This window comes from Cryptotermes secundus, unplaced genomic scaffold (assembly GCF_002891405.2).
Source record: "Cryptotermes secundus unplaced genomic scaffold, Csec_1.0 scaffold1044, whole genome shotgun sequence".
Taxonomy (NCBI): Eukaryota; Metazoa; Arthropoda; class Insecta; order Blattodea; family Kalotermitidae; genus Cryptotermes; species Cryptotermes secundus.
Window position 1 is genome coordinate 1,847,310 of NW_019738363.1, and position 12,934 is coordinate 1,860,243.

The 12,934-nt window shown below is 41.3% G+C and overlaps 1 protein-coding gene across 2 annotated transcripts; it reads right to left on the reverse strand.

The window, feature by feature from the left end:
• Nucleotides 1-1,070: 1,070 nt before the first annotated feature.
• LOC111870991 (protein brambleberry) lies at nt 1,071-12,934 on the reverse strand. 2 transcript variants are annotated; one of them, XM_033754059.1, is made up of 13 exons: nt 12,439-12,934; nt 12,154-12,282; nt 11,312-11,497; nt 10,331-10,553; nt 8,999-9,115; nt 7,919-8,049; nt 7,062-7,320; nt 6,383-6,750; nt 5,845-5,975; nt 4,774-4,996; nt 3,577-3,716; nt 2,405-2,504; nt 1,071-1,376 (listed from the first exon to the last, which is right to left on the reverse strand). In XM_033754059.1, exons 1-10 carry the CDS (start codon nt 12,676-12,678, stop codon nt 4,879-4,881), a joined length of 1,902 nt encoding a protein of 633 aa, XP_033609950.1. In that variant the 5' UTR covers nt 12,679-12,934; the 3' UTR covers nt 1,071-1,376; nt 2,405-2,504; nt 3,577-3,716; nt 4,774-4,878. The 2 variants fall into 2 exon arrangements, with proteins under 2 accessions (XP_033609950.1, XP_033609951.1); XM_033754060.1 differs by lacking the exon at nt 1,071-1,376 and having other exon boundaries at nt 1,868-2,504; nt 4,774-4,978.

The following is a 12,934-nucleotide window of genomic DNA, read 5'->3' on the forward strand; positions in this document are numbered from 1 at the left end:
CACGTGAACTCTGCGTTTCCACGAGTGATGTCACATACCCCCACTCCTCCCATCATTGCGCAAAGCTGGGTAAACACCCCTCCCCGCTAGGTTGTGACATCACACAACAGGCGAGTTAGTGCAGCGACTATTGCTAGGTAATGCGAGGTAGAAACACCTGACAACAATACCTGATATCTGTTGCCAAGCAGCAATGTGTTCTCTATGTTGTCCGTGCCAAGCCTAAATAAGGAGCAGCGAACAGTCGATACGACTCAACTTGTAGCTGCTGGACTTCAACTCATACTGGATACTAGTAACTCTCTCTCTCTAGTAACTCAATACTCAATCCTCCTGAATCAAAGTCAAAGTCAAAGTCAAAGTCATACTGCGACTGACTGATCGTATCGAGTGAATGGCAGTGACTACAACAGAAGTAATTGTGATACTGCCAATGGTAGTAGTTGTGAAACAGTAAATTGTGTAAATGTAAGAGCAAGTGTGCAATAAATTCACTAGATCCAGAATGGTGTGAAGTTATCTGTCGCGTCACATACCCAACACATGACAATATGTTTTCATTTATACTGAAGATGAATTTATCCTATTAATTACTAGAGTAAACCACAATTACTTGGCAAGTATAGAGAATGGGGTCTGCCAGTTACATGAATCTGCTGTTTTCATGAGAAAAGTTCTTGCAGAAACCTAATTTATAATCAAAATATCACATTTTTGCTTTAGTTCTTGCATGGACTATTCCCATACAATAGTGCAGATTGACAGGTGAAAGATTCTGAATTCACAAGATCAAAAATTCAACTAGCCTCTGCTGAAATGGCATCTGCATAATGGGTAGTGCTGCTAGTGGAAGCTGGGAGGACTAGTGTATAGTGAGTGAAAATACACTCATAATTTTTTTAATGACTTTATAATTTTCTTAGAAATTTTTGCCAGATGAATGAAAATCCTGGATGCCTGGATAGCAAACAAGTAGGAATTTACTGTACTTGTAAATTGGTAACTCCAACTCAGTTGGTATACCTACTTCTTTCTATGGATCTACAATAATATTTTCATTCTGGTACACATTCACAATGTACACTCCCATTTTATTGTCACATATCACAGAGAGCATAAATCAGCACAAAGTTTTGGCATCTTAAGAAGAACAGTTCTTTATAGTTTCTCATAACAAATTGGCACAGGCAAGATGGTAAAGCCATAAAATAATGTCCTATTTTCAAATTAAGATCTCTGGGTCACAGATGGCTCATCTTCATGGCAATGTGGGATCCAGGAATCTTCTAAACGCTGTTACCTTCTGCTATCTGACATTAGTCTCCTCTTGATGAGTTTCCAAATAAATTGGAGCTACATTCGATGGTTTGAATTTTCTGAAACAAATAATATTCCCTGTATTAACAAATCACATGTAACTGTTAAAAAATAACTGTCATGCTTGCTCATAACTTCATTGTTACACCCCCTGAGCATAAAATATCAGACTCAGACACAGGTATGGATGTAGTCCCAAAAGTAAAGGGCTCCAGCACTCTGGCACACAGCTCGAAATTGAAATAAATGGGCAGGAAACTTGATTCGAGGCAGTTCTCATCATTAACACAAAGCTAACTTCGCTCTTTTAATTGCAGAAACCTTTAAAACACTGATCATGAAAACTGTGTCTTTTAAAGAGGCTGAGAATTTTATCTCAGGCATAGAGATCAAAAACGAAATAATGTAAAAGGCTTTTTACATTTAAAGTCTGTAAAACCTTCAATAAAAATACTTTTGAAATGATCCTTTCAAGAATTTTCATGAATACAGAACTGTATTACTGAAGCAAAATTGTAATCTGTGAAGAATGAATGAAAGAAGTGNATCCAAATGAAAGTTCCAAGTAAATGTCAACCATCATCTGAAGTTAGCAGCAGGCACAGACCCAGAAGAACATCAAATGTGCATCCAGAAACAAGCAGTCATATAAAGATTACAGCCTTCTGAGACGTGACGCCATGCAGACTGGTGGGAAACAATTCAGTGTGACCTAATGCCTCCATCTTCAGTGTAAAGTGTAAGTTGAGCATGGAAGAAACAGTGGATACAGCAAGAGTGAGGACTATTTCAAGGGCCAGTGCCCTTTACACTGTTCTCTTCAGACCTACTGGTTTGATCAGTACCTGTGTCCCACTCCCCCCTCCCCCCTTTCTCTGTGTCCATACCAAATTTCCATGTTCAGCTTACACTTCTATCCTGAAGATGGAGGAAGCATGTTCCTCCGAAATGTTGATAATGAGCTATCAGATGACATAGCGTTACTCCCCAGAAGACAGTAATGTTCATAGGCACTGCTGTGACAACCTCAGATCTCCTGTACTGTGAACGCTCCTCACAATGCTCCTCCATGAATTTGTTCTCTTACAGTGCACAAAATCTTCTCCCCACTGCAATGCCCTCTCTTGAGCAACAATCTGCTTCAGTGACCGCCATGCCCTCTTCTTGTTGCTCGTTTTGCTGCTGTGCTGGAACACAAAAACAGGATCGATCGGTCACAACAAACCAGGAAGAAAAGTTGCAACACAAGTTCTGCTTCTAGCATCAGTTCCGTGTCATGTGAGTTGACAGGCAGAAAGTCTCCAGTCTTCTCTCTTTCCTTCTGAATTTCTTGTCTGCTCCAAAGTCTGACTCCAGCAACCATGCTCTTGGAGGGGGTACAATCAGGCAAGGTGAAACACAGTAGCACCACGGAAGGTAAGAAGACACAAGCAGGAACCCTGAAAATTATGGTTATTGCGGGTCTGGAGGCAATGGATGTCTTTCAAAACAACCACCCACACACTGTGACAATGTTGGACACATCGGAGGCAGATATCCATACTGACGATACTGACAGCATTCAAATAACTGTCAGACATCAGAACACACACAGAATAAAAAGATATGAGCACATTGTAATAACAAACACAAGAGCGAATCCCATTCCAGGAGCTGAATTACAAACTAAATAAAAATTCCCAAGACGCAGACCAAGATCACAGTAGAGATGTCAGCTCATGAAAGCTGTCAGTATGTACATATTAACGGATCTTCAAGTAACTTCAACATTCACCACCTGTTGGCCATCACTTCAGGGCTGCCAACCGTAGAAGTTTGTTACTGAAACAAGGCCCAAAGCCCAAGCTTACAATTTCTCTTCAACAAGTCCCCATAGGCATGTTCTGGTTAAAACGTCAGGTATATGATTTTCTTCTGTAAAGTGTGAAGGAAGTCAGAGTGTTAAGAATGGAAAACAGTTCCAGCCTCAGAGAGCACGCAAGGATAAGGTAGCAGTGGGCAGCTGTCATGGGCACAAGACCATACTGTGTGAGTGTCAGAGCAGTGCAATGTAATTAGACCTCGCAGCAGATCTCCTTATGCTGAACGCTATTAACATGCGCACTGTAGTCATGTCAGAATGCATATGTTGTAGGCTACGAAATTCCATGACTTATAAAAGCATTTTCAGTTCAGGTAGACAGACAGAGAGGCTTCATTGTTAGATGACCCACATAAACGTGTAAACCTCAACAGGAAGCCGCCTCAGTTTGTACTTACCGTATGTGGCTGGAAAAGAAATTCCCGTTATGGAAGGTGAAGGCGTTTCCAGCATGAGGCTCCAAGAGACTGGTACCCACAAACCACATTACAACATGGTGCCACACACAGCAAGACAGCAATGTGCAAATGGTTCATTGCTGCAAAAGTATATGTATCATAAGTATTTATTTCTTAGAAAAATTGTGTAATGTTTGTGTGAACATTTTTATGAGTGAAACCTGAGGTTATCAGAGGAGCAAACATTCAGAATGTGATCTTCCGGGTTCTAGATAATTTATGCTGGTAGGTGATTACGAACATTTCATAGGAATCTGTTGCCTCTATTTTCCTCTACGAATTAGTCACCTTAGCAACATCACATTAAGAGTAGAGACTCCGTCTCCAAGATCCTTCTCTACTTAACCACAAAAATGGCGCTCCTGAAATGAACTCTCTGAGTGTACTGTGTAGGGATTGGCATTAGTGCTAATGAAGTAAGTGGAAATAGCAGGCATATGGATTCTGTGAAACTTCATTGGCTGACACAGAACTCTGTCTACAGCTGATACTTCCCATGGCAGTGCCTCAAAGTAAGAGCACAACTGCACCCTTCCGCATCCTTTTCAGTTAACTGTTCGCCCGTCCTACCTTTCAATGCTACACAATCAAGGCTACTGATAGAATCATTAAGTAAATCAGAAATAAAATAATAAAGAGAAGCCAGTCTCTAGTTTACAGATTTATTTAGCAATATACAAGCATTCCAACAGAGCCAATGCACAGTGTACGCAAACTCAAACTACAATCGAGACCAGTATCATACTACACTGTAATACTGGTGCTCCCTACATCTTAAAATGACTAAACTGATTACTAGTACAAATGATCAGAAAAACACTACAAAACTATACAGTTGAAAATAAAAATACAACACAGTAAAAACAAATGTGGTAACTAGACCACTTAAAAGATAGAAACAAACATAAATAAATATGATAAGAAGTTTTAACATTTTCTTTGGAAATTAAAATAACGGGACATTTTCCATCATCCTTCAAACCAGGACGAACATTAGCTGCATATAATGGACCCTTCAGAGCAGATAGCAGATTTCCTAGCTACCAACACGTGTTTCTTTACTCAGAAAAGGATGACACAAAATGACCAGTATGTGTGTCAGTTCTACTGCCGCATTTCAGATGTTGAGACAGGTACCTGCCACAGTGGCTGGGTGGGCCACACGGGTACCAGTGTTAAACAGTACGACCATCTGCAGTATGAAGGCACCTTTAATAACTTTCAGTACTGGCAAAAGGATGATCAGGAGGTGTGTCTCCAACACAGATCACTGCCCACAGATGCACTGGTGTGACACTGTTGGCCATTCCGACAGACAGCACGGCATACAGGTCTTGGTGGACTGCGGCGTGGTGTTCCACTGTGGACAACAAAGCAAAGCAGATTGTTAAGGGTGGAAGGATACCAAAAATATGGCGACTTAAATATGTACAGTAAAGGCAGAGAAAACGCTCATGGCTATGCAGTATGAAAATGTGGAACCCACGTAAATGGGAGATCTCCGAGCAAAAGAACCAATCTTGTGATCTGATTTGAAAGCGATCAGGTGGAACTGAAAAATGCAAGAGGTCACACATATAACAGAAATGCAACACCAACAGAAACTGAAATGAGGAACCAAAATAAAAAGTTTACATTGACCCAGACAAACAAGAGAGTTCAGACGGCCACTAACCAGATTTAAAAGTTCAGTTTTTTTAGTTTAGTATGGCTGACATTCATTATAATGCTTTTGCTGTTGTGTTTTCCCACATCTGCTGTTACGCATGCCCAAAGTGTTGCATTAGCAGTTCTCCTCCCTTGCCCCACTGTTCTGATTCAATAAATCCATCAGAGCATTTCGTACTGCTGCACCATGCCAGTGTTCACTCAGTGCACCTTCCACATGCACAGCAAATTTCAGGAATGCAGTCGCTATGGATTAGGAACAGTCACATGCACTTGGATCAGAATAACTGTACCAAACAATGGGCACAGCAGTGATGGCCCCAGTATTAACCTTCTGTTGATTTTACAAAATGGCCCTTCTAAAGGCAAACAATCCTGTCAGCAAGAAAGAGTATTTTTACTGTTCAGAATTCCCTAACACACAATCCTTCAAAACAAAAAATGTTACCAAAAGTACATAAAATTATTTAAAGCATTTAAGTTAAAATAAAAACTGAAAAATACTTAACTAATGAACAAGGTGACAAGACAGTAACTCACCTAAAAGAAGAGGTGGGTTTGCGTGCGGGTGGGAAGTAGACCGGTGAGGAATAGCGCTGCCTCAGTGTTCGTGATGTGCCAGCTTGAACAAGGCAGTTGTTACTGCTGCAACTGTTGGAGTTTGCAGAGCGCTAACAAAATAAATATAACATATATTTAGTACAACTCTCTGAATGAATGAAAACATTTCACGTAAAATGTATGAGCTACGGGAGCCTGGCGAGAGAATATCCCGTGCAAGTGACTGGATATTTCTATATTTCTGTTGATCCCATGTAACATGATGCAACGCTATGGAGCCACAAGTGACTCTGAGGAATAAAATGAAGAAAATATAAAACAGGGGAAATCTAGCCCTGAGATTATTGACTTGTGATCATCAAAATTCAGTGCTAACTAGGGGAAAATGTTAAAGCAAAGATCATTAAATGGGGGTTCCTCCGGATGTATGATAGCAAAACAATTCTCTGCTGGGAGACCAATGACATTCTGTCTCTCATGTAACTGGAACAAGACATAAACTGAAGTCTCCACTCACCTCTGCAAAATGGGCCAGCCCAAGGGCAACCTCACCACTGCCACTTGAGCCTTCACCTAGGTTTCTGTCACGCACGGGAGTCAGAATGCGGACCCTCTCATCAGGCCGTGGAGAGTCCCCTCTGGATGAGGCAGCAACTGACATGGACTCCATGGAACTAGGGCATCTGCCAGGGTCTCCAGGGAAGAGCGACAGCGTGTTCATGCTGCTCCTGTGAGACAGCATAAGAGCAACAGGCTTCGTACATGGTAACGGGTTAGTAATGAACTGACTGGTCATTGGCTGTGGTTGGCTGCCATGAAGACTGGATAGGGGTCTCGGCTGTCTGGATGTCCAATAATGTAGTGCTCTCTGGATCACGTAGCAGACTGCAAAAAAAGCACACGCCATTACAAACAGTGGCTAATTTACTGTTCTAGGGCACAATAAAGATTGACATAATGTTTCATTCAGGCGGTTTAGAAAGTCTTGGGTTCATACCTCACCAAACTAATCATACACATACTGACAACAGAAAATGAATCTGTGTTGGTGTCTGGACTTAAGGTTCAGTATGGAAGTGGTGAGTCTGTGTTTGTTTCTTGACTGCCAACTCCACAAGCAGGCAACACTGTGCTTGTTTCTCTTGTAAATATAACCCAACATAACCAAACAGTGAGGTGATCTCAGTAACACTTACCTGCTGTTGACGCTAAGATGAGTATGGTCATGGACGGGAAGTTAAGGGCAGCTGCGTCCCCATGAGTGTATGTGACAGCAAGGTTCAGAGGCACAAAGAGGAGGAGGAAAGCGCGTGAGGTGGTCGGAGCTCTGAAAAATGCTGCAGTAATCATTCCCACAATCAGGTACAGAAAGTGAAGTACACAGCTGTAAAGGTGATCCAGCTGGTTGCCAGTATCTGGCGTCAAGTTGATGAGCCTGCCCAGGTGCTCAATGTCCTAAGAACAGTTCAGAAATTAATCACTAACTGCACAAATGCACACATAAAACATAAACAAACAGTGACAAAATGAGGGAAAGGACCCGATACACAATAACACAAGTGGCAGTATGTACATCACGATAAAACTGCAAAGTGTGGGAGGATGTTTCAAGAGAAACGGTTAACTGTCAGATGGCTGGGATGCATGTATCAGTTTTCTGCCATGGACAGAGCACCTTGAGACCTGAAAGCTGACATCAAAACACTTTTGTGTGCTGCTGTGCAAGTTGTTTCACATCTTCGTCAACCTCTTACTAAATCACATTCTTTATCCAATGAAGCAAGTTGGCCATATTGAAGAAATCACGATTTTTGGTGTTATTTTTAATATTTAAATGGGGAAGACAAGTCTACTTCCTCCTTTCTTTCAATTCCTTTTGCCCTTCCCTTCTCCCCTGCTGGCACCCTTGCAGGTGTGTATATACTGTAATTCCAAACAGTCAGTTTCCTCAAACATTGCTCAGTACTTCAAGGGAATGTACTGAACTTAAATTTTGCAATTCCCTGAGGTTCTGATCAACAACGACAAACTGCATGTGCCCACAAACACTTACATGTCTGGTCTTGTCCAGCAGATCCAGGAGGAAGTTGACTGTGGTGCTGATCTGTGACAGCTTGTAGATCGCTGAATCATACTGTGCTGTTGCTGACTCATGGTGTGCAAGGATCTCCTGTGTTCTGCCATCTATCAGCAAGAATATGAAACACATGTTAGTCCTCAGATGCAGTGAATAATTTGTGAAGCTCAAAGTAAGGGATGAAGGCAAAACGCTAAAAACAGAGAAGCATGGGCATATTTTGTAAAGATGGCCAAGGTTCTCAGGCAACCAGAGGGCCCAGACATAAGCTAAGTGTCATAATGTATTAATAGTGATAACACTTTGATATGTATGGCAAAAGAACCAAGTCCTTCAGTACTCAACACAGTGAAACCTCTATCTACGTTTTCTTTGGGGGGACAATGGACTCGAACTAAAGTGAGGGAAGCGTTAAATGAAGGTCATTTAACACCAAGTCCACTGATGCGTGATCACTGAAACTGAATATTAAAGAGAGAGAAACCAAAAAATGATGGCTATTTGAGGGGGGGGTTCCAGTGCATTGCAACAGCAATGGGAGCTTAGCAGTTCGCTAGGATCTACTTTGGAATCAGACCATGAAAGAGATGGCAAAATTGTGTTTATTTAAAAGTTACTGTGCCCATGTCAGTGCATGGTGCAGAAGTATGGACACAAGCCAAGGCAGATATTGACAGACTAACTGCAGCTGAGATGTAATTCTTTGCCAAGTACAGAAGGAGAAACCAGAAGAGAAAGAATAATAAATGGCAGAATGATACAGAATTTAAAGAAAAGTAAATTGTAAAATAGACTAATAGTTAACACAGTCACATGGTAAAGGCACAATTTAAAAGTGACTGAATCCAGAATCCCAAAGGTTTTGAACAAGAACAAGAGATCAGGAAAGAAATGACACAAAGGATGGAAGAATATGGGAGGAAACTGAGAAGGCAAAGAAGCTTTGGGAAGAGAGACAGATGGAGAGGTCTGGTTGTTACTGAAGTTAATTAGATTCATCCAGCACAGAACAGGGACTAGCAGTAAGGTCCTGCGAACAATATGAAGCATCCTTACCAATCCTCTGCCAGAAGACAGCCACCTGGTCCACAACAGAGCGCAGATCTTCTAGCTGTTGCTTGTGATTTTCACGGCGCTCGTTCACCTGGCTGCTGAGTTCCAAACTCGCCTCATCTGTCACAAACAAACAAGACCATTATTATAGAGGACAGTAGCAAGAGTCAATAAATACCTATGATGCCATAGTGTCTTGGCCCAGGGTGTCAAATACAAAATCAGCAGGGTCAAACTTTGTCAGTTGTAGAGACTGGCATGTCTCAGTTCAACTGGAGTCATAAGAATGACTGCTCTAGCTGTGGCTGCAGTCCTTATGTGACTCCCTTACTGCAAGGAGGCACTTTACAGACTCAGCTGCAATGAATAATGGAAACCCAAACATCTTGTTACACATCTGACAGATGGGAGGCTCACAAAACAATACAAACATATGTATATAACAAATCATTCAAGGTCAGACTTCCTAACAGAAGTGAATGGAAAACAGGGTTGTACCCAACAAAAATGGTGGGCTTGTCTAGTAAATACATGGGTCCAAAGCAAATGAAGGGTACTGCTGCTGGAGTGTATGGATATAGTAAGCTCAGTTTCAGCTTTGGACCACACACCATGATACCGCACGCAGAAGTGTATGCCATTAAGTCACATGCAGTCGGGAATACAGATGAGTGATTAAAATTGAAATATCTGTTTATTATCGGATACACAACAGTTATATCAAATCAAAATGATACTGAACATGCCAGTGTGCAGCGGGCACAGGCCATCCACTGACAAGACCTGAACCAGAATGTGGTATTCTGGTTCTGGGCCATGAGGGAGTGCAGAAATGGACACCACTATCAGTGCTGAAAGTCCATTCCTGGTCAATAACATGCAAATGGCTTTTTCCAAGCAACCCTCAACCACTGACCCACTGAACTACAACAGCTAAACAGCAACTAGCTGATAAAAACCTGATCTCGATTTTGTAAAGTTGGCCCAAACAGTAACTGTTTCGACTGGTACCCCTTTCTAATCTTTGGCATGACAATCACTGTAACTAAGGTTTCTCATGTGTTTTCTCAGTCCCTCCAGGCATATGATGGGATAGTACCACTGACAATGTCACATGATACACACAAATATCTGCAATATATCTGGTTGAATATCGGACAGAAAACCACCGACAAATCTATCATGGTTTTCCTCAGGTTTATCCGAGATATAATATGTAGAACACAGGCATCCGACACATGAAGTAAGTGTGTTAAACATTGCTCCAGATCATTCACCTCAATTAAGGTGGAGGAATTTCTAGTGCAACAATCCAAATCGCCAAATCATACTCACCTAATTTGTTTCTGATATCATCCATCATCTTGGCAAGTTCATGGTGACCTGACGCTATCAGCACTTTCTCTCGTGTCACCTGTCGCAGATTCAGGGATACGGAATCCTGAATGCTGTGTTGGGTAACTCTTAACTTGTCCTGCTGATCCATAAGGGACTGGTGGCCATAAGACACAGCTTCCAATGTACTAGCTGTCAGTGATTCCAACTTCTGATGGTCTTCCTGCAACATAGATAAGCATAAAGTTGCCAAGAGTTGATCACAAGGTGAAATGCTGGCATAATAAGAGAGTGAATTTCAAAATATCTCTAGAGACGTTGTTCACCAACAGTGACTTAATATATGCACATGAAATACAATATTTCTGCTTTTGTATTCCATAAAATAAACACAAAGTGACTTAAAATTTTAGTTTTTAGGCTCCTAATTTAATTAGGCCTGCAGATGGAGCACATGATAATGTGACAGACTGTCCCTTGTACTCTGAGAAATGCAACCAACCCTAGATGTGAAGTTTCTTGATTCATTTCTAGGGCATATGTGAGAACAAAATGAAGGAGCTTATAGAAACAGACTGTACAGCTGTGAACTGGGTGTGATGGGCTTTTGAGGTGACAACCATGAACCTTTCCTCCTTGAGGACTACCACCTCATCATGGAGAGGTTCTCACGCCCCAGTGACCTGTTGAGCTATGCTGGCGTGAGTGTAAGCTCCTGGTAGGGCAACCCATCTCAGACAGGTAAAATGGTAGGAACCAGACAAAGTGGAGTCCCTGGTCCTCCAGGTTATGGGTTGGGTGTGGGCCTAACAACCCCACCCTGTAGAAATTTACTGTTATAGAACCATGGAGGAGGAGAATGGACCTTCCAGTTCAGTAACACACAAAAAAACTTGTCTTCTTCTCCTGACCACACTCTGAGTTCCATGGCTTGGAATCAATAAGCATAACACGACACTTCCATCTCCTTTTGTTGCTTACCTTGAGAGAGTCCATCGTGTTGAGCTGGCTGTGTGCAGAGTCCATGAGTTTGTCAACTGTCATCTCTGAGAGAGCTCGAGACTGCTGGCTTCTGGCAGCATAACAAATGGCCCTGGCTCGGTTGTTCATCAGATGGTATGCATTCCACATGTCTGGGTCCATCGAACTTGTGCACTCTTGAAGGCTCTGAAATTGCATTTCTCACATAGTCATTCTGTCTTTTTTGTCGACACACTATGCGTACTTATATATTATTTTCCTCTTCCAGCATCCATGTTCGTTTGTGTTGTTTTATTCAGCCCTAATGGACATCAGCATGGCAACACACATACTAATGGGGCACACAAAAATAATGATGATTACAACACTACACTGATGTCCACAGAGCTAAATAAAACAACACAAAAAAACACAGATGCCACAAGAGGAAAATAGGGCAGGAAAGGGTAAAAAGCTGAGTTCTTAAAAAATGTACTTTGGTGTGAATGATAAAATGTAATAGCACTGAAATATTTTGATTTTAGAACCAGTGCTGTGTGGTGCTTATGAAATATTAACAGTTGCCTGAGGATGGCCATGTAACACAGAAAGATGTGACAGGTGAGTGTGATTTTAATGTTATTTTAAATCACAGAGAGAATGTGAATAGAGATGCATTAAATAGTGAAGTGGGTGTGTAGAGTGACTAGTCTAACCTAACATCAATATACAAAACAAAAATATATGTGGTATGAATATTTCAGTAAATTATCAAACCACTAATGCAGTTAGTCTGCTGGATGTTACTCAACCTGCACACAATGAAGTCATTATCATGTCACCTAAATCTGAAAACAACTTACCATTCTGCTAGTACAAAGAAAACGTCGCCAACCCTTTGTCACAGCCTGACAGTTCAGTAGATCCACGCTCATTTTGGACAATTCCTCCTCTGTCAGATCTGAGCATGCACTATGAATCCTCATGACAACCTGCAAAGAATCCATATAGTCATATTCATATTTAATGTGTCTTCCAGAGATCTATGCACATAGATATAGAATCGGTTTGTTGAATTGTTTCAATCTAATAAAAATTTTCACAAAATTGCTTATCACATTAATGAATTTAATGAACTCATTGCTTACATGATGTTGGCAGTCATCCAAATGTTCCAACTTCAAACTCGTGTAATTCTTGGCCTCTCGGAGGAATTTCTCATCGTCAGTAATTATTTCAAAGGGAATCTTAACAATAGGTAAACCACCGATTGTTGGCTTAGGAGCGGCATTTTCATCATGTCCTCCCCAGATCCAATCAATAATTGATGCATTACCACTTCCTACTAATAATATGAACAAACAAATTATCAATGCTTTTGTACTCATGTTTATTATTGTATCCACTGAACGACGTATTAAGTTCACAACTACGAACCGTAACACACGGATCACTAGCAGTTACTGAATTTACTGAACGTAATTTATAATACGTCTCACTCTACAGATGGCCACAACTACAGCACGTATAGTCTTCTGCTAAATCTATCGCAACTATTCCTTCCTAAGCGGCAGTTATCAACGTAAAAACTTCACGGACGACAAACTGCCTGTGTTCGCTAGTAGCACACGTATTACAACCTCT

Coding starts and splice junctions, on each gene's coding strand:
- LOC111870991 (XM_033754059.1), bottom strand. CDS start 12,678: ATGAGTACAAAAGCATTGATAATTTGTTTGTTCATATTATTAGTAGGA. Junction 9,116..10,330: donor TGATATCAGAAACAAATTAG/GTGAGTATGATT, acceptor TGTTTGTGACAG/ATGAGGCGAGTTTGGAACTC. Junction 8,050..8,998: donor TGTCTTCTGGCAGAGGATTG/GTAAGGATGCTT, acceptor TCTTGCTGATAG/ATGGCAGAACACAGGAGATC.